The 21261-nt window shown below is 45.1% G+C and overlaps 1 protein-coding gene across 3 annotated transcripts in view; it reads right to left on the bottom strand.

Annotated features, from left to right (window-relative positions):
- The window catches only part of MYO5C (myosin VC), a 91006-nt gene extending 75468 nt beyond the window's left edge, over window positions 1-15538 (bottom strand). For 2 of the 3 annotated variants that reach the window (XM_032481172.1, XM_032481174.1), the window contains exons 1-2: window positions 15322-15538; window positions 2941-3051 (exon numbers count right to left, since the gene is read on the bottom strand). In XM_032481172.1, coding sequence (XP_032337063.1) covers window positions 2941-3051; window positions 15322-15348 — 138 coding nt within the window. In that variant the 5' untranslated portion in view covers window positions 15349-15538. Of the gene's footprint in view, window positions 1-2940; window positions 3052-8479; window positions 9204-15321 lie in introns of those variants that run through there. The other variant, XM_032481173.1, reaches the window with a different exon arrangement.
- Window positions 15539-21261: the final 5723 nt, after the last annotated feature.

Here is a 21261-nt window from a genome sequence, read left to right as displayed (position 1 = left end):
ACTCACCCTCTCTGGGCCTCTGTCCTCTCAACTGTGAAAAGACTAGCTGGATCAGATCAGGGGTCCTTAGAGCGACAGAAGGCTCAATGAGGGGCGACAGGGAAGCCACACAGGCGGGAACCCAGCTCTACCCCAGGGGCTCTGCTTGTACGTGGGTAGATGTTGGGTGCTGTGAAAGTTTTTCTTTTGGAAACAGCATTATGCTGCTAAATGACACAATTATCAAAGGTCCCTTGAAGCCCTAAGGCTGCCCAATCTCTATTGAAAGTTGACATGCTTGGTGCTGAGAAGTGTCTAAAGGTGCCCGTGCATGCGGTGGTCTCTCTGAGAGGCCCCCGGTGCAGGTGATGCCCGTCCGCAGCCACCCGTGTTCCTAAGGGCTCACAGCTCCCCTACAGGGCTGCCTATTTCTACCATCCTCAGCCCTGGGCTGAGTAACATGCCCAGCACGGCCTCTCTTCTGCTGATTCCACCAATGTGTATTCCTTAAGTAGCTGCCTGAGCAGAGTGAAGGAGAGGTCAGCGTGCCTTGTTGTGTTGATACCACAGACGACTGGGCCTTCCAGATGCCAGAGCATGAATGGACTTTCTTACCACCTGTTCTACCTTCACTTGCATTTCACAGCTTGGGGAAGTGACTTGAGCAACGTCACCCAGCAGGCTTGTTTCCCTTCCTTCCCAGGCGGCCTTCCTTTCCATGCCTAGTCCTGGATGAGATGACGCAGATGCCACTCTGCAGCCCCAATGACAAGAACTCAGCACTGGATTTTCATTTGCTCCTCAAAACTTCTTTCCACAGAGGGCATGACATCCCTAACAGTGACAGAGACAGGTTCAGAGAGGTTAAGATCCTTGTCCAAGGTCACACAGGTAAGATGGGTCTGGCTGACTCAAGCCTGTGCCATGATGCCTCCTGTCAACACTGACAGGGGTTTGGTTTGTTGGTTTTTCTGTTTTGCATAAGGAGAGCAGCTCAGGGCAATCCAGGACATCTGCGCACGAGTCCTCACAGCAGCTGCCTGCTCATTATCAATGCACGTATGTTTATGGACCTGCCCCAAGCAGCATATTCTTACCCTACACATGTTTGAGAATAAAGTGCTGCTCATACATAATTTTTACTTCCTCTGAGTCTTTCTGTTACCTGTTTTAAATTGACAACCTCCTTTTCCAGTTCAACCACTGTGTGTGTGAGTGTGTGTGTGTGTGTGTGTGTGTGTGTGTGTGTGTGTGTGTGTGTGTTTTATGTGTGAAAGAAACAGATAGAGAGAGAGACAGTCTTGGTGTGGGGCGGGGGAGAAAATTCGAATGTGAAGAACATGAGATTGACAGGTAGAGACATAGGTGACATCTTCTTACACAAAGTAGGCTTTGTCCTTCATGGTACAAAGGGTTAAGTTAAAGAGCAGTCTGGCTGCCTGCCATCTCACTGCCTCTCCCGCTTCTCCTCTGGGCAGCTGGTTCAGGGCCAGGAACGTCACCACCTGAAGCCTAGCTCAGATTACTAAAGCAGCAAACTGCCACTGCAGCTGCTGCCTTGAGATTTTTCTCCCCAAAGCCACCTGATCCCGAGTCAGAACCCTGACTGCACACAGGAAGTACCTGATAAATGCCCCAAGTAGATTCTGATGGGAAAGGAAAGGCTAAATGGCAACAGCAGCCGCTCTGCTTTGTCCCTTGCATTTGCACATGCCCTGGGGATTACTTCATCTCATCTTCAGCAGCCCTGTGTGCCTGCTGTTACTAACTCCATCTCACATGCGTGGAAGCTGAGGTGCTCACCTTCACAAACTAAGTGAATGGCTGTGGCAGGATTTGAATCCAGATAGTCTGATTCTATAGGATATGCCCTTAACTGCTACATTTGTCTCCCTTCCCAGGATCTCGGGAAATGACTCCTAAATCCAGGACAGTCTGATTGGTGACACTGTATCCTGTCTCTACAGAGACCATTTCCATGTCTTGGAAATTTCAGCGTTTTAATACTCATGTGATATTCCCTGGACTAACTCTGACATCTAGATGGATCATGAATCCTTTGTCCAGCTCTGCATCCAGATGCTTGATTCTAAAAACATAAGGTCAGCTTAGCTCTGGATCCAGGGGGATGTCATTACAGCTATAGGGGGAAAGGAAGACTCATTATGGATAACTTAAAGCAGAGGCAAAATCTGCAGAAGCTGGTAATGGAAAGCCATGACCAGCCTTCGACAGGCACACCTCACGGCATGCTCCACCACCGGGACAAATGCCATCTTCCTGCTCGTCCTTCACCTCTCCCTCACCTCACACACAGAGGCACCTCATAATGTCACACACAGCTGAGTATTCCTGTCCGCTTGTACTGTCTCCTGTCACTCCCCCAATTGCCCTAGTATGCGCCCTCCTGGAGGGCCCAGTTCTTACCTTTTCCTATCCATCCACAGACTGACTTTCTCTCCTTCCGCTCTCCTCCCACATCCCCCCTCCCTGTTTTTCTATTTCTCTCTTCTATGTCTCTTCCTCTTCCCATCTTGATGTTTTTCTCAACCAGTTTATGTCTGGGGCTCAAACTACTTCCTCTCCAAGTTTTTCATCTTCTCCCTGTCTCTGTGCTGAGACCCATGAAACCGAAATGTTAATCATTTTCCAGCATTCTCTCAACGATGCTGAATCCACAGAAAGACAGCACAGGGCACGGACCTGTTCACTGCATCTTGTTCCAGAGACGGGCACTTTATGTCTTCATTCCAGCAGTGTGAGGTGGGGGCGGGGTGTGGGGAGGAAAGGGGGTGTGGCATAAACACATGGGTGGATCCATAGCACCAGCTGGCCATTCTAGGGCCCTGTTCCTGTGCCCTCCCCGGGGCTGCTCCCATGGAGAACACCTGCCTGTCCCCGCCCCCACACACCCCAGTTTCTCCTTCCGACATCATGGTAGCTATGACCAAGGACCCTCACCATTCCATCCTCCAGCAGGAGTCGCAGGACTCTGTCACCAACTCTGTAGTCCTTTGCTATCTCAGCAGACTTCCAAACTTCTTCAGGATCTGGAATCCAAACCCTGTTGTACTGATCAACAGAATAAGACAGGATTAATTTCAGCACTTGAAAAACGAAACACAAATTGTTAGATAATTAGACTCAGGGAAATTTCTTTCTGTCCACTAGGTCAGTAAACGCATTAGGAACACTTTTGCTTATGAGGTCATCTTTAGCGTATCTGCGATGCACTAGGCCTAGCTGCTTATTTCACAACTAACTTCCCAAAGCCTCCTAAATTCATCTTGCAAACAGGAAGCCTGCGAGTGGAAAGGAAATCTGAGCCCGTTAATGGGAAGATCTGAGTACTGTCTACAAGAGTTGGAACAGAGGGATTTGCTTCACCGCTGATGAACAATTGGGCTCTGGGCCACATACTTAACTTCTTGTGCCTCATTTTTTCTCATCCAAAATGGGCACAACAATACCTACTTCACGGGTTTGTGGGGAGCTTAAATTAGATAGTGTAATTGACAGTACTTTGCAAAATGCTAAAGAAGTTATTGTTAAAGCAGCGTTATCACAGTCTTATCACACTGGCCAGCAGCCAGGGATTCCCGCCGTGGGAAATGCAGAAGTCCTGAGCTCAGTTCCTAACAGGTAATCAGCACACCTGGCTTAGTTCTGTGTACAAGTCCCTAGCAGAACCACATTGCTATGTACTAAATTGTCCCCCCAAATTAACTTGTTGAAGCCCTAATCCACAATGTGACTGTATTTGGAGACAGGGTCTTTAAGAGGTAATTAAAGTTAAACCAGGTCAGAAGGCCCAGATCGAATAGGATTACTGTCCTTATAAGACGAGATACCAGGGAGCTTGCACACACACTCTCTCCACCTGCGTGCACAGAAGAAAGGTCATGGGAATTCAATGAGAAAACAGCTGTCTGCACTCAAGGGGAGAAGCCCTCACCAGACACCAACCCTACCAACACCTTGATCTTGGACTTCCCAGCCTCCAGAACTACGGCAAAATAAACATCCATTGCTTAAGCCACCCAGTCTCTGGTATATTGTTTTGGCAGCCCACGCTGACCAACGCACACATCTAATACCCACCCTCACACACTGGAAAGGCAGCAGGCTCACTCTCCAGAACTCACAGTGGCATCTGAGTGCTGCTCGAGATGAACACAAGGTGACTGCCATGTCCATACACCGCACCTGTCACAGGGTCGCATGATTCACGTCTCTCCTCCATGCACGCTGCCAGCATCAGGCACGGACCACTCGCACTTTCTCCCAGACCCCACAACCCACATTCTCCTGCGGTCATCGAGTATGTATATGTCTGGCACAATGCTGGGTTACTGAGAGGGTAAGGCATCCCCTCAGTCATCATGGCCTTCCTACTGACCCAGCCAGTCTCTAACCTGGAGCCGCATGTGTGCGTGTGTATATTTGCATCTCTCTGCTCACACATCAGCGGCTTCTGTCAGTGGGGCACCCCTACAGGATGCCCTGATGTCCTGGAACATAACCAGGCCAAAAGTAACAGGAACTGGGAAGCACTCACATGGAGACATTAAGCAGCACCTCGGAAAGCTCCTGAACTTCAAAGGCTCAACAGCCCAGGATCCCAGATCTAGATAAAGCCTAAGAGGCCGTCCAGCAACTAACCCTCATTTCCCAGAGAAAACCAGCCCAAGGGTCTCTAAGTTCCCCAGGGGCAGAGCTGAGATGAGCACACAGTCCAGGCCTGCACCTAGAGTGGCTTCTCCTTTCCACATCCTTACAGCCCAAAGGAATACTGGTTCTCTGGCATTGTCCCTCACTGGGACAAACGGACTTTCTGAAGGTAATTGTTAACTCTTGTGCTTTAGGAGAGAAAGCCTGCACTTGTGCCTAAGTGCCTGCCATCCTCCCGAGTACAGTCCCTGGGCACTAAATTTTCACCAGGCACCATCCTTGACTCTGGGGACAGTCACAAGCAATACCCTTTGTGAATCTTTGCTTCTTGCCAGATGACAGGGAAAACGTCACAACCAAATGATGACCTGACATGCACCAGGTGAACATGTGGCCAGTGGTCGGCTGGTGCCTTTCCAGCAGGAGGAAATACTCATTTGGGTTGAGACAGTGTAGCTTCAGGAGTTTTCAGTTACAAAAAAAATTCTGGGCAGTAATTATGACACTTTACTTCTCTTCATTACAGTTTTATGATCTCCTATAGTTTGCATTTACTACTTCTATAATCAAAATATATGATTTTAAAAAGAAAATATCAAAATGTATGTCCACAAAAAGACTTGTCCCTGTATGTTCATAGTGACTATATTCTTAACGGCCAAAACCTAGAAACAGACTATGTCCACTAATATGAGAATGAATTATAAAAACATAAATAAAACTGTGGTATACACATACAATGGAACACTACTTACCAATAAAGAGGATCAACTACTGAACCAGGCAAGAACATGAAGGAATCTCCAAAGCATTAGGCTGAGTCAAAGCAGCTGTACACAAACAAGTACATTCTGCACGAGTCCTTTACACTAAGGACTAGAACAGGTAAAACAAATAGAATGTGGGGGGAAAAATCAGAACAGTTTGCCTCTGGGGGTAGGTGAGGCTGTGGAAGGGATCTCGTGGGGCAATGGCAACATTCTCTACCTTGATGGGGTTTGGGTTACATAGGTGTTAAGCACTTTTCAAACCTCAGAGAATGCAGAGTTAAGATTTGCGCATTTCATTGTCTGAAAGTTTTACACGGAGAACTAAATAAATATGGAACTCCTGATACACATACTAAAATATTTAGGACTATATGTGTTAATGTATGCAGCTTAGCCTAAAATGCTTCAAAAAATAAGACTGGCTGAGGACTGGATAGAAGGGTAGAAAGATGAATAAACAAAGCAGCTCATACGACTTAATAAGAAAAAAACAAACAACCCAATCCAAAAATGGGCAGAAGACCTAAACAAGCAATTCTCCAAGGAAGAAATACAAATGATCAACAGGCACATGAAAAAATGTTCAATATCACTAATTATCAGAGAAATGCAAATCAAAACTACAAGGAGGTATCACCTCACACCAGTCAGAATGGCCATCATTCAAAAATCCACAAATGACAAATGCTGGAGAGGCTGTGGAGAAAAGGGAACCCTCCTACACTGCTGGTGGAAATGCAGTTTGGTGCAGCCACTGTGGAAAACAGTGTGGAGATTCCTCAAAAGACTAGGAATACACTTACCATATGACCCAGGAATCCCGCTCTTGGGCATATATCCAGAAGGAACCCTACTTCAGGATGACACCTGCACCCCAATGTTCATAGCAGCACTGTGTACAATAGCCAAGACATGGAGACAGCCTAAACGTCCATCAACAGATGACTGGATAAAGAAGATGTAGTATATTTATACAATGGAATACTACTCAGACATAAAAACTGACAACATAATGCCATTTGCAGCAACATGGATGTTCCTGGAGAATGTCATTCTAAGTGAAGTAAGCCAGAAAGAGAAAGAAAAATGCCATATGAGATCGCTCATATGTGGAATCTAAAAAACAAACAAACAAACAAACAAAACAAATACAAAACAGAAACAGACTCATAGACATAGAATACAAACTTGTGGTTGCCAAGGGGGCTTGGGGTGGGAAGGGATAGACTGGGATTTCAAAATGTAGACTAGATAAACAAGATTATACTGTATAGCACAGGGAAATATATACAAGATCTTACGGTAGCTCATAGCGAAAAAAATGTGACAATGAGTTATATATATGTTCATGTATAACTGAAAAATTGTGCTCTACACTGAAATTTGACACATTGTAAAATGATTATAAATCAATAAAAAATGTTTAAAAAAATGAATAAACATATGATGCAACAAATATGGTTAAACATTCCTGCTAGAATCTAGGCAGTGGGACAGATGCTCACAGTAAAATTTTTTCAACTTGTTTGTAGACTTTACATTTTCACAATAAGGTGGAGGAAATAATAAGTATAAAGGAAAGTTCGGGGCATCAGTACTAGGACAAAGTTGAGGAGCACAACTGTTAATCTATTAGTTAATATAAGTTGCCTCACTAAACAAATAAACAATATATGTCTATCATCATTTGGATATCAATCATGACCCCTTAGGTTAATTCTTGACAGCTAGCTAAGAGCAGGAAGCTTACTGAAATGCGGCATGGGATGAGTCATATTTGTGAGAGAAAGGGAGGGAGGGAGGGGGAGAGAAAATGGAAGAATGACCTGGTGGGAGATTGACATACACTCAGAGACACACACCCATGCAAACAGGTGGACAGAAGCCTCACCAACACAGACACACACACCCACACTCCACACAGACTTGTTGACAAAAGGCTCCCATTTTCTATCTCAGGTCTGCTATTGAAAACATTTATTGCTAATCTCATAAAGCTAAAACTCATTAATATTTTTATGGGATAATATTTTTACGATAATTGGAAAGATCCCATTTATCAAGAATTGGCCACTATAGAATTTTACAGCTGAAAGGGTCCCAGGAAATTGTCTACTTCAAGTTGTCTGTCAAAGCTCTTTTTAAAGCCACCGAAAGCTTACTTCAAATGAAATGGTGGCAGCCCACCACGTTGTGCAGCTGAGGTCCCTCAGGCCCTTCCATGGAAGCCTGGAGCTCTAAGAAGTGATGTAAAAGTCACCAAGCCAAACCAAGCCCTTTGTTTTACTGATCCCCAAATTCAAGACCAGAGGGGTCAATAACTCACTGAACACCACAGAGAGAACCTCAAAGGCTGGGACTCCACAGAGCCAGGGCCTGGGCCTCCTCCTTTGAACTACTTGTCAAGTGAGTAAGACTGGCCCTGAAATAAGCCTGAACTCTCAACTGCAACCATCTACTTGACAGGGCACAGGCTGGTCTATTTTAGCAAAAAAGTAGCATTTACTATCTTAGGACATATGGAACCGGAAGTCTGCTTCTCCTCTGGCACAAAGACAGTGGCCTCCTCAGCCCTGGATTCCCCAGGCCGTCCGCACCCCACCAGGCTTGGTGTCTCTGCCGGCAAGGCTGTCAGCCAGTTAGGGCCCTGCAGCCGAGACCCAGCCTGGTAAGTAAACATACCTAAGTTTACCCGGTTCCACCTAAGTTACACCCATTCAGTCCCTCCCTCCCTCCTGTCTCACATTCCTCAACTCACAAGGCAACACTTCAAACCCAAGGGAGAGGAACTTTGCAGCATTTAGACAAACAGTGTGACTAGTTCTCATATGACCTCCCCAGGGTGGCTCCTTCCTGTGGGGCCTCCTGCAGGAGAGAGGGGAGGCCCGCCTCCCAGGCTTTCCTGGGAATCCTTCTTCGTGGAGGGAAATCCTGGTGTATCCAAGCCCCAAGAGGCTCAGGAATGAGGTGAAGGCTTCAGGAGGACTGACCCTCAGGAAAAGCCGGACCCGCCCACCCCACACGCTCAGATGAGAGCAGCATCTCTTCATGTCACCCACCTAGCTGACGGGTCCACAGGTTCGGCCACAGAAATGGCTTGAAGACTTTCCATGGAGTGTGGAATGACAGGAGTTTTCTTCTGAGCCTCTCTGGACCGGAAGGGAGTCTCCACAGGCTGGGTCAGCCCTCTTCCTCCTCCTCTTCACTCGCTCCTCAGGGCCCTCCCGGCTCCCCAGCCTCCTCTCAAGACTCCCAAGGTCCTTCCCGGCCTCTCCTCACGACAGGCTGTTTCTGGAGCATTTCATCCACTCCCACGGCTTCTGTGACTGTGCTGGGGCCTGCACACCATCAATGCCTCCAGCCCAGGTGTCTCAGGGGGTCTAGACCACATTTCCATGGTCTCCCAGACATCAGCCCCTAAATGTCCTCTGACACAAACTCCAAGCTCAAGTGATCACTATGCCTGTCCCACACCCAGTCCTCCTCCTCAGTTCTCTGGCCCCTCAAATCAGAAACCTGGGACAGTGCTGGGCACCGCCTCTTTCCCTCCACCCTCAACAACCAAACGGTCATCAGGGCTAGAAAGCCTACGTCTTAAACAGGTCTCACCTGTGTGCCCAGCCACCCCCCCAATGCCATGGCCATCTGTCAGCTCCCCCTCTTGCTAGGGACCACAGCCTGCTGAGTGCTTCCTCAACCAGGCTGAGCACCAAGTTTCTGTGGACAGATTCCTTTACCCACATCTGGACCAGACTTTCCGAGGGTGGGGACCAGCAAGATGAAAGCTCTAAAAGTACCCCCATATGGATTCTGAGGAACACCCAGGCCTGGGGAGCCGCTGTCCTAGCCAGTTTCCTACTCCAGCCTCTCCTTCATTTTAGTCCACCCTCTGCTTGCTGCCACCCAAACCACTAGCAGTGTCTAGAACATGCCAAGCTCCTCTTGGTTCTGTGCTGTGCACTTCTGTTCCTGCCACCCCTCCCCTCCCCACCAGCGAGCAGACTGCTCTGAGCAGTCAAGAGTCAGCTCAAGACTCCCCTGTGCAGTGCTCCCCAGCCCCCCACCTTCCTAGCAGGACTGGCTGCTTCCTCTTTAGAGCTCTCTCTGCCCCCTCCCCAGGTTTCGGGTAACTTCCCATCTGCCCTACTAGCAAGTGAGCTTCAAGAGCCCTGTCTCTGTGCCCTGGAGCCCAGTATGATTTTCCCATAGCTAGCACTGCATAGACATCCACTGAACAAAAATTCAAATTCCCAGTAGTTCCACCAATTAAAGACTAAACTTGGTATTTTAGTCTTTATGTCCCCTTTCCTACTCTTCTGAACTACCCATATGTAATGCAGTGGATACACTTAATTTTCCAGGGTGGCTAATGAAATATAAAACTCTAAAAGTTGCTTGTAATAGCCAAATGGACAGTTATTAAACTGAATTTGACCTTATTTTAGACAGAGACCCTGGCTGCATTTCTCTTGACCTTGCACATCTGAGTTGCAGCAGACCTTCTGTGAAGATGTCTTGTGAGATCCTCAAGCACAAGGAAGAAAAACAGATGGATGAAGGATAATATAATTGTGAATCTGTGGCTAAAACTGGTCATAACCTGAGTGATGATTAATTAGAAAGAGCAATTGAAGTCTATGGCCATACCACCCTGAATGCGCCCGATCTCGTCTGATCTCGGAAGCTAAGCAGGGCCGGGCCTGGTCAGTACTTGGATGGGAGAAAGAGGAACTTAAGAACGGTCTCTAGAAGGCATATGCTTTAGAGCTGCTGTCTCATCCTCCATCACTCTCACCAATATCTTAGAGAAAGAACCAGAACACATGTATATCAAACATGCAGATGACATGATGAGTAAAGGCAATCAAGATTCAAAAAGGCTTTGACAAGCTGCAGAACACTAAACACTAAACAACAAGATGGAAAACTTAATAGGAATAAATGTAAAGTCCAATATTTAGATACCAAAATTTAACTGTATTACAATAGCATCAATATTAAAAAAAAAACAAAACCCTAACCTTTATTAAGCATTGTGTGTCAGGTATTATGCTAAGGATTTTACACAGGTTATTTAATCCCTACAATGACTGGTAAGATTTAAATCTATTCTATGGGTGTGGACACTCAAGAGAGGTTAAGTAACTGGCTCAGTGTTACCCAGTTAGTAAACAGCGGAACCAAGACTTAACCCCAGGCACCAGGCACATGCACTCCGGGGCAGCGTGCAGCTGCTCCACTGAAACAGAGCACTAACTCAGCGCCACGCTGAGAGCAGCTCACGGGAGGCTGCGGCCCCACAAGTCCCGCCACACCTTGGCTGAGCAGACCAGACCTAGAGGACAGTGCCGCTAAGATGGGCATTAAGGAACTGAAATTCACCCAGAGGAAGGTGGCCTTGACGGTGAAGGGGCTGGAGTTGTGCTATAAGAGAAAAAGTGGGTGGTCTTGTCACTCTCCCCAAACTCTCAGTCCTGCCCACACGTCATTCTCAATACCTCCATGTCTTCCACTCCTGCCACCCAGCCTCAGGTCTCCCACTCCCCTCTGATGCTATTCCATGCCTGGTGTCTTTCTTACATCTTCAGGTCTTCTGCTGGTTCCCTCCCTCAGCCTGTGACCATGATCAGGTGGCCCCTCCGTCCCTCACAGCTCTACTGAAAGAGAAGCAATGCCAAGGACCTCCTGGTGGCCCAGTCTCATGACGTTTCCTCAGCCTTCATCCTCCGTGACTTCCCTGCAGCTGTAGAACTGACTGCAGAATTGCTACGTACATGGTCTTCTCCCTTTGTTTGCTTATTTTATATTGATGATCACACGCAGATACATTTTTGTGCCCTCATTTTCCACATAACATAAACATCACCCCATGTTGTTATGAACTCTTCGTAAGTACCATTTTTAATGGCTTCATGTACTCCTCTATTCTTCTACCTATAGTTCACTCAACTCTAGCCCTCTTGCTGGATATTTGGGGTTGGTTCCATTTTACTTATTAGAAGGAATAATCTGATAAATAACCAGATATTGAGGGAGGCAGCTGTGAAGTGAATGGACTTTCCACAAGTCCTCTGTGTTGGGAAAAGGTCAGATCCCCTGAATAGGAGGAAGATGATAGAGGTGGTGATAGTGGGAGGTATTAAGAACACAGGCTTTTAACCCTAGCTCCTTTGCTTCTATATAAACTTAGGCAACTTACTTAACCTGAGCCATCTGTAAAAATGAGACAGCAATATCTAACACATGGCATTGTTTATTCAGATAAAGGCAAGACATTGTGAGGATAAAGCTCATGAAGTTCTGAGGATGGCATCTGGCACATAAGTACTCAGTGAGATAACAGTAACCATCATCGTTATCTTCTTCATGCCTGTAGCTCTTTCTGAGAGCAGAAAAACTCATTCAGGCATGCACACATCATTTACTGCACCCCCACTGCTCCCCGTTCTCTAGAAACTCTTGGTCAACAGGGGAGACAGAGTTAAGGGGCTGGTACAAGTCATCGTGAAAAGTGCCTGGATGAAGAGGCAACGATTTCTCAGAAGAGGCACTGCTCAAACTGAATTTGGAAGGTGCAGGCACTGGAAAGCAGAGCAGACAGATATTTCAAGCAGAGGGAGCCCCGTGCGCCAAGCCATGGAGTGGCACAGCAGCAGGAGTGCACTGAGGGCGGCAGGAGCCAAGATAGGAGTGGGCAGGCATGGGAGGGGGACGTGCAGAGGTGGGACTTCGTGGCTGGTCAGTGAGCCCAAAAGTGACGGGGGCCTCCAGAGGGGCTCAAGCACAGGATATCTAGGCTGGTTTTTCTCAGAGAGATCTCAAGCAGTGGAACTGCTGGGTCAAATGCTCTGAAAATTTCTAAGGCATGTTGCCAAATAGCTTTTGAAAAGGGCTGGGTCATTTTACACGTCAACCGGCAGCAACCACTCTCAACACACTTCCTCCCAGAAGTCCCCCTTCTCAGAGCCCCTCTTCTTGTGGCCCCATGCCAGCTTTCCTGTCTCCTCCTCCCTGTGATGGTTCCCTCTGGGGCCACTCTGCTCCCCACCTCCCCCCGAATAGACAGAGTCCCATGGTCCTGTCTTGGCCCTCTTCCCTCCCTTGATGAGGCTCTCAGTGCCTGGGCTCTGACTAGTGCCTCTGGGCAGAAGACTCCCGGCCTATCTTCTACACAGGCCTCCAACCATCCAGACCACTGACCCCTGGATGCCCCCTCACCACCTCCACCCCTGCAGGTACAAAACCTGCCTCAGGACCTCCCTGCTATCTCCTCCCCGTGATGTCCCTGTCAGCAGCACCACCCTGCTTCGGTCATCTATGGCTCACCCGCCTCCCTCACACACCCCAGTGCAGTCTCTCCTCACCCACCTCTACATGCTCTGTGGACTCCGCCTCCTCCCTCCATCTCCAATACTGCACCCCTAATTCTTTCCTGGACCCTTAGGATGGCCTGCAAATTCAGCTACCTGACTCTCTCACACGGGCACAGAGTTCCCGGAGCACTGCTGGCTTACTCGACTTCCTAAACCCCCACCCTGAGTCCCCACCCCCACACTCAAGATCCTCACTGGAGTATAAGGCCCTGACCTAACTCTGGCTGCAGGGACTCTCCGATTCCCCACCCTACTGCCCAGCGGGCTCCTCCAGGCCTTCCAGGCCTCAGCAGATTGAATTACTTGATATTTCTCATTTCTCACGAATCAGAAAGCTCCTTGAGAGGAAAGACTATCACTTTAAAAAAAAAAATTTCTAACCTCCCCCAAGCAGAAATGCTAAACAAATGTTTATATACAGATGTGAGCACTCCTAAAATGTTTTATATACAGAAAATGCTAAACAAGTGTTTTATGGGAGTTAATACGCCTGTCTTCCATACAGGAAGGCGATGAAACCAGGGCCAGGCAGGTGACAGCAGTGTCAAGTGGGTGAGTGGGGCAGCCTGCAGACCAGGAGGTGAATGTCACACAGGGATCCCTGAATGGACAGCCCACCTGTCATCCTGCTGCAGGGTCACCACTGGCCTCTGAGTGCAGAAAGGGGTTCCAGGTTGTTTTAAAACACTGTGAGGCTAAGATTGTGCAGGGAGAGTACTCCTGGGGGTTCAATAAGGCCAAGAGGCCCCAGTCTCAAGCTTTGATTTAGGCCAGTTAGCTAGTTTTATGGACTCAGGAGGGTGGGAGGGAGTGGTAGGGGAGCAAGGGAGAGGGTTTAAGGTTTTGTCTCAGTTTAAGGAAGAATTCTTTCACAATGCAAGTTCTCTAAAACCTAAACACGCAGCTACACAAATCAGGGAGCTTTCAACCTCTGGAATTGACAAAGTGGAGGCTAACTGGCCACCTGGAAGGGACGTGGCAGCCTAGAGGCTCAGGAGCCAACCTGGACACAAAGTGGGTAGAGATGGTCCTGAAGGCTCCTTCTGGCTCTGAGTCAGAGTCTCTGTCCACCCAAGCGCAACTCTAGAAAACTCATGCATGTCAGTTTCCCTGCATTGTGCCTGGTACCTAGTTGGTATTTAATAGATATTTGTGGTGTGAGGCACTAGATGACAGGGGTGCTCACACCCGTGTATTTTTGCTTCAGGAAAAATTGTTACTTAAAATGGATTCATCAACAATTTTCTCTGTCCTCCAAAGTATCTTCCAAGAACAGTTTTGCTCCAGAATTTTCTTTTACCTTCAGTAAGTTGAAGACCTAAGAAGGACTGTTGGATATCAGATGGCTCACAGCCTCACTGCTAAAACTATTCAAACATTTTTCATACAGAACTCTAGTTAATGGAAACACATTAGAGGGGGAAATACTGTTTGGTAAATTTGGTTCTGTACTGTTACTAATTAAGCAAAGTAGAAGAAAAAAGTTTGCCTAAACCATTGAAACAAATTATTTACAACAATCGTTTATATCTACAACCAAAGTGTCATTTAAACTATAAAGCTAGGGCTTGTGTCAGAGGACACGGATGAATTCTAGTCTCATCCATCTGAATATTGGTGACCAAAGATTTCCCCCACTGGGGTACAGGACGATCCGGCTTTATGGCTATTCACATAGATTTTTTTCAAAAGGGCCAACACTTTCACACTTTTTATCCAAATAATTAACCAAGCTCATCTCAGAAGGTTCCGGGCGCCTACTGGGAATACTGGCCTTCCTAAAAAAGGGGCAGAGCCCTTGGACAGGAGACCAGGAGGTTTCAGAGGAATGCTCTACAGTGATTCCTGGAGTCGGAGTATATGAGAAAGGTTTTTTGTTTGTTTGTTTTTAAATAAACTGTATACCCTATAAATGTGGGTAAAGAGCTTGTGACTGCACCCCTGAATTCCCAAGAGCCCTCAGCTACTACGGGTGAGGCCTGGGCCACACGCACAGGCAGCCGCGGCTTCGGGCATCAGATGAGCTTAAGTGCACGTGCAGGCGTTCTGAGAAGACCCAGGAATTCTAGAAAGCATCCTGACTATGGCGCCGGCCTAGCTTCCGTGCCGAGTCGTTTAAGGGGCTCCCGAGAGGGCAGATTATGGATCCTATTATTCGCCCGTGTCTGCGTTTTCCACGTCCCTGTGGGCAAATCCACCTGTGGCTCAGGAGGAGGGGGCTGAGAGGCGCGGGTCGCGGGAGATGCGGGCTGATTAGCGACCCCTGGACGACAGGAAACTCGGGTCCGGAGAAGCAGCCTCTCGCACTCGGTTTTCCCACCCCTAGGGCGCCTTACCCACGGACAGAGACCAGAGCCCTCGGCAGGGTAAGAGGGCGACGCTCCCCAGGCCCCCAGCCCCTCGGCGGCCCCTCCCCGCGGCGAGCGCGCCAGGTGCACAGGTGCGGCCGGGCGCCAGGTACAGTCAGCATTAGCGCCGGGCCGCTTCCCTCGCGCGCGCCCTCCCTTAGATCGGGCTCCCCTGCCTACCTGCGTGTACAGCTCGGCCACCGCCATGGGCGACAGAGGGCAGCTCAGGGGCCGCCGAGGTGCGAGGCTCCGTGGCTGGGCCGGCGGCTGTTTAAGGCCACGGGGCAGGTAACCTTCCGCTCCGCGCAAGTCGGTGCAAACCAGCGCAAATCAGCGCCGGGCCACCCTGAGGGAGAAGTTTCCTAGCGGCGGACTAACTTTCCCGAGGGCTGCAGCGCGGCGGGAGAGAAGGCGCGGATTGGTCCTGCCCGGCCCACCTGGCCAGTCCTCGCTGTGATTGGCGGGGCGGGGGCCGCGGGCGGGGCGCGCCCTCTTCCTCACAAGCGCTCGCAGTAAAGTGGGTCTACCTGGCGGGAAGCCGCGCGCTCTGCCGAGAACCAGCCGGGCGGGGATTCGTTGGCTCTCGAGGCAGGAAACAGGTGTGTTACGAGTCGTTCCCAGCCCGAGTTTTAGCTCCCCTTAGCGTGCTTACTGGAAAAAAGCAGAGGTTATAAACATTTGCATAGAAAACTGAAAAGAATCACCCAACTCTTAGAACTTGTTACAGTTCAGCCCGGAGATCATATTCAAAATCAGATATTAAAGTGAATAATTTTCTTTTGTATGAGCAATAACCATTTAGAAAATAGAACGTATTAAGAAAAATAGAAAACAAGATATCTGCAATATCAACGAAAATATAAAGTGTCCACTAACCAAAGTGCACTTGGCCCTTGTGGAGTAAATGTTCAGATTTCTCTTCAAGGGTGTAAAAGAAGGCCTGACTAAATGGGAAGACATGGTTGCATGGATGGGAATATTTAATATTGTATAGGTGTCAACTGTATCCAAATTAATACATAAGCCTGATATAATTGGAATCAAAATCCTAGCAGGACTTTTGGAGAGTTGTAAAGTGATTTTATATTTTATATGGAATAAAAGTCCATGTGTAACTAAGACAGTTCTCAAAACAAAGAACAAAGAGGAGTGGTTTGCCCTACCATTTATTAAGGGATATCACAAAGCCATGGTCATTAAACGATGTGACACTGGCATGGGAATGGATAAATGAATAATGGAACAGAATGGAGTCCACCAACAGGATCCTGCATTATATAGTGGCCTGGAGAACTAGAGTGGGTACGAAAAGATTATTTAATAGAATGACCCATTATGTGGAAGAAAAATACAAGCAAGTGCATGGCAAACACTATATCCAAAAATAAACTCCAGATGGATTCATGATTAAAACTTAATAGTAAAATGAGGAAATTCTTAGGAAAAAATAGGGGTAATAAAATAGGGATACTGTCTCTTAAATGTTGGTTTAGGAAAGAATGAGTTAAGATCAAAGAGCACAGCCATGGAAGGAAGAAATGTTGGATCTGAGGTCATCAGAATGAAAGATTTCTGTTCCATGAAGAACACCATTCACAAAGAAAGGCAACAGACTAGGAAATATATTTACAATTTAAAGAACAAATAATTAATATCTAGAATGTTAATCTAGAATATATAAGAAACTACTGTAAATTGGTTAAAGAAAAGAAAGGAAATCTAGTTTTAAATATTGGACGATTGACAAAGGAAATGAATAGGCAATTTGCAGATGGGGACACCCAAATGACTGGTTAGCATAGAAAGAGATGTCAACTTTCTTAGTAGAGAAATACAAATGAAAATGACATATCACTTTACACCCAGAAGATGAGCAACAATATTTAGGTTGAACAACATCACATGATGCCTAGGATGTGAGAAAATCAGAACTTTTTTGCTCACTCAGCTGGTAGGAACTCTACAGTCATCCTTTAGTATCTGAGGGGGGTTTGGTCCCAGGGCTCCCAAGGAAACCAAACTCCTTGGATGCTCAAGTCTCTTGTATACAGTGGCATAGTACTTGCACATAACCTACATACATTGTCCTGTGTGTTTTAAATAATCTCTAGATTACTTATAATACCTAATACAGTGTAAATACTATGTTAATAGTTGCTGGTTTTGCTTTTTTGGAAATTTCTGGAATTAAGAAATATAATTTTTGGGTCTGAGGATGGTTGAATCCATGGACGCAGACCCTGTGGCTGTGGAGGGCTGACTGTACTAATACTCTCGTTCTAGAGAGCAATTTGAGAATACTTAGTGAAAATAAGTTTAGGCAGAAAAATTCTCACATAGTCACCCAAAGCAACAGTTAAGTAGATGTTCATCACAACACAGTTATATATCTAAGAGTTGGAAGCACTTATCCATCGATAGGGAATGAGTAAATAAAATGGGGTATACGTAGAATGTGAAAGTGTACAGCTGCTAGTAGGATCTACCTGTATCCCTCAGAGAGACGTAAAAAACAATGCTGAATAGATGCCTAGCATAGGTCTTATATATATTTTTAAACTCAGTACTTCAATACCATAGTTCATGGATACGAGTGTATGTAAATAAAAGTTTGTAAGATAAATTACAAAGTCATCCATTAAGTATGCACAAGGGGATATTTATGAGGTTGAGGGAAGTGGGATTTGGACTAAAGAAAAAAGGGAAACTAAAAATATTAAAAAGGGCTTGACATGCCCAACACTGATAAGTGCCAGAAAAAGAGAATTATGGTAAATTCAATTTTGTGCACCTATTGTCCAAAATGATAACATAAAGAAAAAGAAAATGCATAAAGTGTGTCAGGACAGCTGTCTGATTCTCAGAGTCAAGAAAGGAACCTGAAAGTCTAACTACTTTCTTCTTTACATAAAATTTTTATTGAAGAATAGTATTATATACAGAAAAGTACACAAATAGTAAGTGTATAGCTCAATGTGCTCTCACACATGGAACACAGCAATACACCCAAGTAACCACCACCCCGATGTAGACAGAACATTTCCAGCATCCTCACACCGTCCATGTTCCTTCAAGCCATTACCCCTCAGAGATAACCACTGTTAAGACATCTATCACGATAGGTTAGTTTTACCAACTTCAGATGTTTTTATAAACGGAATTATGTATGCAACTTTTTGCACCTTGCTTTTTATATGACATTTATCCGCACTGTTGCACGTAACTATATTCTGCTAGTTTTTTTTTGTTCTGTATAGTATTCCACTGTGTAAATATTCTACAACTTACTTATCCATTCTCTTATTGGGTTGTTTCAGTTTGTGGTGATGAATTTCAGGGCAGGCCGCCCCAGGATGTGCCACTCTGGTATGCAGATTATTTTGAGCTGAAAACAAGCAAGGCTCAGAAGACTCAGGAAGAACCTTTGAACCCTTACTGCCTAAAAGAATTTAAGATAGGAGGCCTGTCCCAGGAAGGCACTATCACCATAGACAACTCTAGTAAAATATGAATTAGATGTGGGAGACAGGGAGGAACCTAGCAAGGTCTGTTTGCTCAAAGTCCTCCCTGTGTCCCATTGCCTTTGGATGGGCCAGTAAACATTCGTTTACCAAACATTAACTTTTTTTTATCTTCCTGTAAATTACCTGACTTCCCTTTAAAGTCTCCGATCCCCCCTACTTCTTTCTCCTTTGTCCAGAGTAATATATATATACACACACACACACACATACATATATACACCTCATCCTACCTTGCTGTTTTTTGGAATTCTCGGATTCCCCAAGCTCACATAGTAAGTTTGATTTTTCTCCTGTTAATCAGCCGTCTTTCATTTTAATTGCCAGCCAAAAGAACTAAGAAGGAAAACCTCCACTCCCCAAAGTGGCTATTATGAATAATACTGCTGTGAACATTTAGTATATAGATCTTTTGCTGCACAGATATTTATGTTTTTCTGTTGAGTAAATAAAAGGAATAGGATTGCTGGATCATAAAGTCTGAAAGTGCTCAACTTCAGTAGATAGTGCAAGAATTTCTTAAACTTGTGTCAATTTCTACCTCTATCAACAGTATGCCAGATTTTCACCTGTTTAATATTCTCACCAACACTGATACTTTCAGTTTTTTAAATGTTTGCCTTTCTGATGAATGTGTTATGATATCTCATTGTGGTTTCAATTTGCATTTCCATGATGACTATTTGTTGACCATATTGGCATTCTCTTTTCCAAAATATCTGTTCAAGCCTTTAGGACACTCAAACTGCCCTTCAAACAGATTTTCAGCAAGTTCTCTTTTCAGCCCCACATCACTTTCAGTGCTGTTTGCTGTCTCTGAGTTCTTTCCCCATCTCTGCCCTGTGAACTAGGCTGCTTCTGGTACTTCTGGGATCCCCACCTCTGCCAGTTTAGGTTTCAGCCTTCTTGGGTCATGAAAATAAATGACACTTGTCATCTGTTTTTCATCTTCCAAAATTTGCTGTCACTTTTCTTCCATTCTCTTTCTCATACTGAATTTTTTTTAAATCATTTATTGGTGCTTCAGGAGGAAGAGGAGGTCAATACAAGCATTGAATCCACAATCTTTCTTTACGTATTTTGGTCACACATCCTTTATCAGATATATGATTTGCAAATATTTTCTCCCACTGTGTGGATTAGCTTTTCATTTCCTTCATGGTGTCTTTCACAGTGCAAATTTTCAAATTTTAAAGAAGCTAATTTATCAATTATTTTTCTTTTATGGATCACAATTTTGGTGTTGTATCCAAAACATCTTTGTCTAGCTTAAAGTCACAAAAATTTTCTTCTACAAGTTTCATTGTTTTGGCTCTTATATTCAGGATCATGATCCATTTTGGGTTAATTTTTGTGTGTACTACTGGGGTAAGGGTCTAAATTAATCTTTTTTTTTTTTTAACATTTGGTTATTGAATTGTTCTAGTATCATTTATTGAAAAGAATTGAATTGAATTACCTTGGCAGCCTGGTCAAAAATCACTTGACCATAATTTCAGGATGTTCATTTCTGTTCCATTGATTTATGTCAGTATTTATCCCAGCACCATCCATGCCTGTCTTGATTACTGTAGCTTCAAAATCATTGAAATTGGTAAGTGTAATTCCTCCAACTTTGCTTTCCTTTTTCAAAATTGTTTGACAATTATTCTGAGTCCTCTGCATTTTCATATAAATTTTAGTTTCAGCTGGTTAGTTTCTACCAAAAGCCTGCTGGGATTTTGTTAGGAGCTGTGTTGATTCTGTAGACCAATTTGGGGAGAACTGCCATCTCAGTAGCACTGAGTCTTCTAATTCATGGAATGTTTCCCTGTTTGTAGTTTTCAGTGTACATGTCTTGCATTTCTTTTATTAAATTGATTCCTAAGCATATTATTCTTTTTGATGTAATTATGAATGACTTGAATGTTTTCTGAATTTCATTTTCAGATTGTTTATTGCTAGTATACATAGTTGATTTTTGTATATTGATCTTATATCTTACGTCCTTTTCTGGATTCATGTATTAGTTCTAGTAAATTTTTTTATGGATTCCTTAGGATTTTTCAAGTATAAGATTATCATTTGCAAATAAATACATTTTTTACTTCTCTCTTTTCAATCTGGATGCCTTTAACTTGTGTGTATGTGTGTAGGGGTGTATGTCTCATGCACTGGCTAGAATCACCAGCACAATGTCGAATAGAAATGGTAAGAACAAATAGACATCTGCCTTATTCCCAATCTGAAAGGGAAAGCATTTGGTTTTTTGCCATTAACTATAAGTTTAGTCATAAGTTTTTCCATAGATGTCCTTTATCAGGCCGAAGAAGTTCCTCCTATTCATAGTTTGTTACTATGTATTTTTTTAATGATGAATAGGATTTTGTTAAATAATTTTTCTCTGTCTATTGAGATGATCATTAGGAACTTGTTCTCTATTCTGTTAATATGGTGTATTACATTAATTGATTTTTGAATGTTAAACCAACTTTGCATTCCTAGGATAGATCCCACTTTGTCATGGTATGTAATCCTATTTATGTGTTGCTGAATTTAGTTTATAATGTTTTGTTTTTTGCAATTTTTGGGGTAATTTTTTTGCATCGATTTTCAAAAG

Source organism: Camelus ferus, chromosome 6 (genome assembly GCF_009834535.1).
Source record: "Camelus ferus isolate YT-003-E chromosome 6, BCGSAC_Cfer_1.0, whole genome shotgun sequence".
In the NCBI taxonomy this organism is placed as follows: domain Eukaryota; kingdom Metazoa; phylum Chordata; class Mammalia; order Artiodactyla; family Camelidae; genus Camelus; species Camelus ferus.
This window is presented reverse-complemented; position numbering and strand designations above follow the sequence as displayed.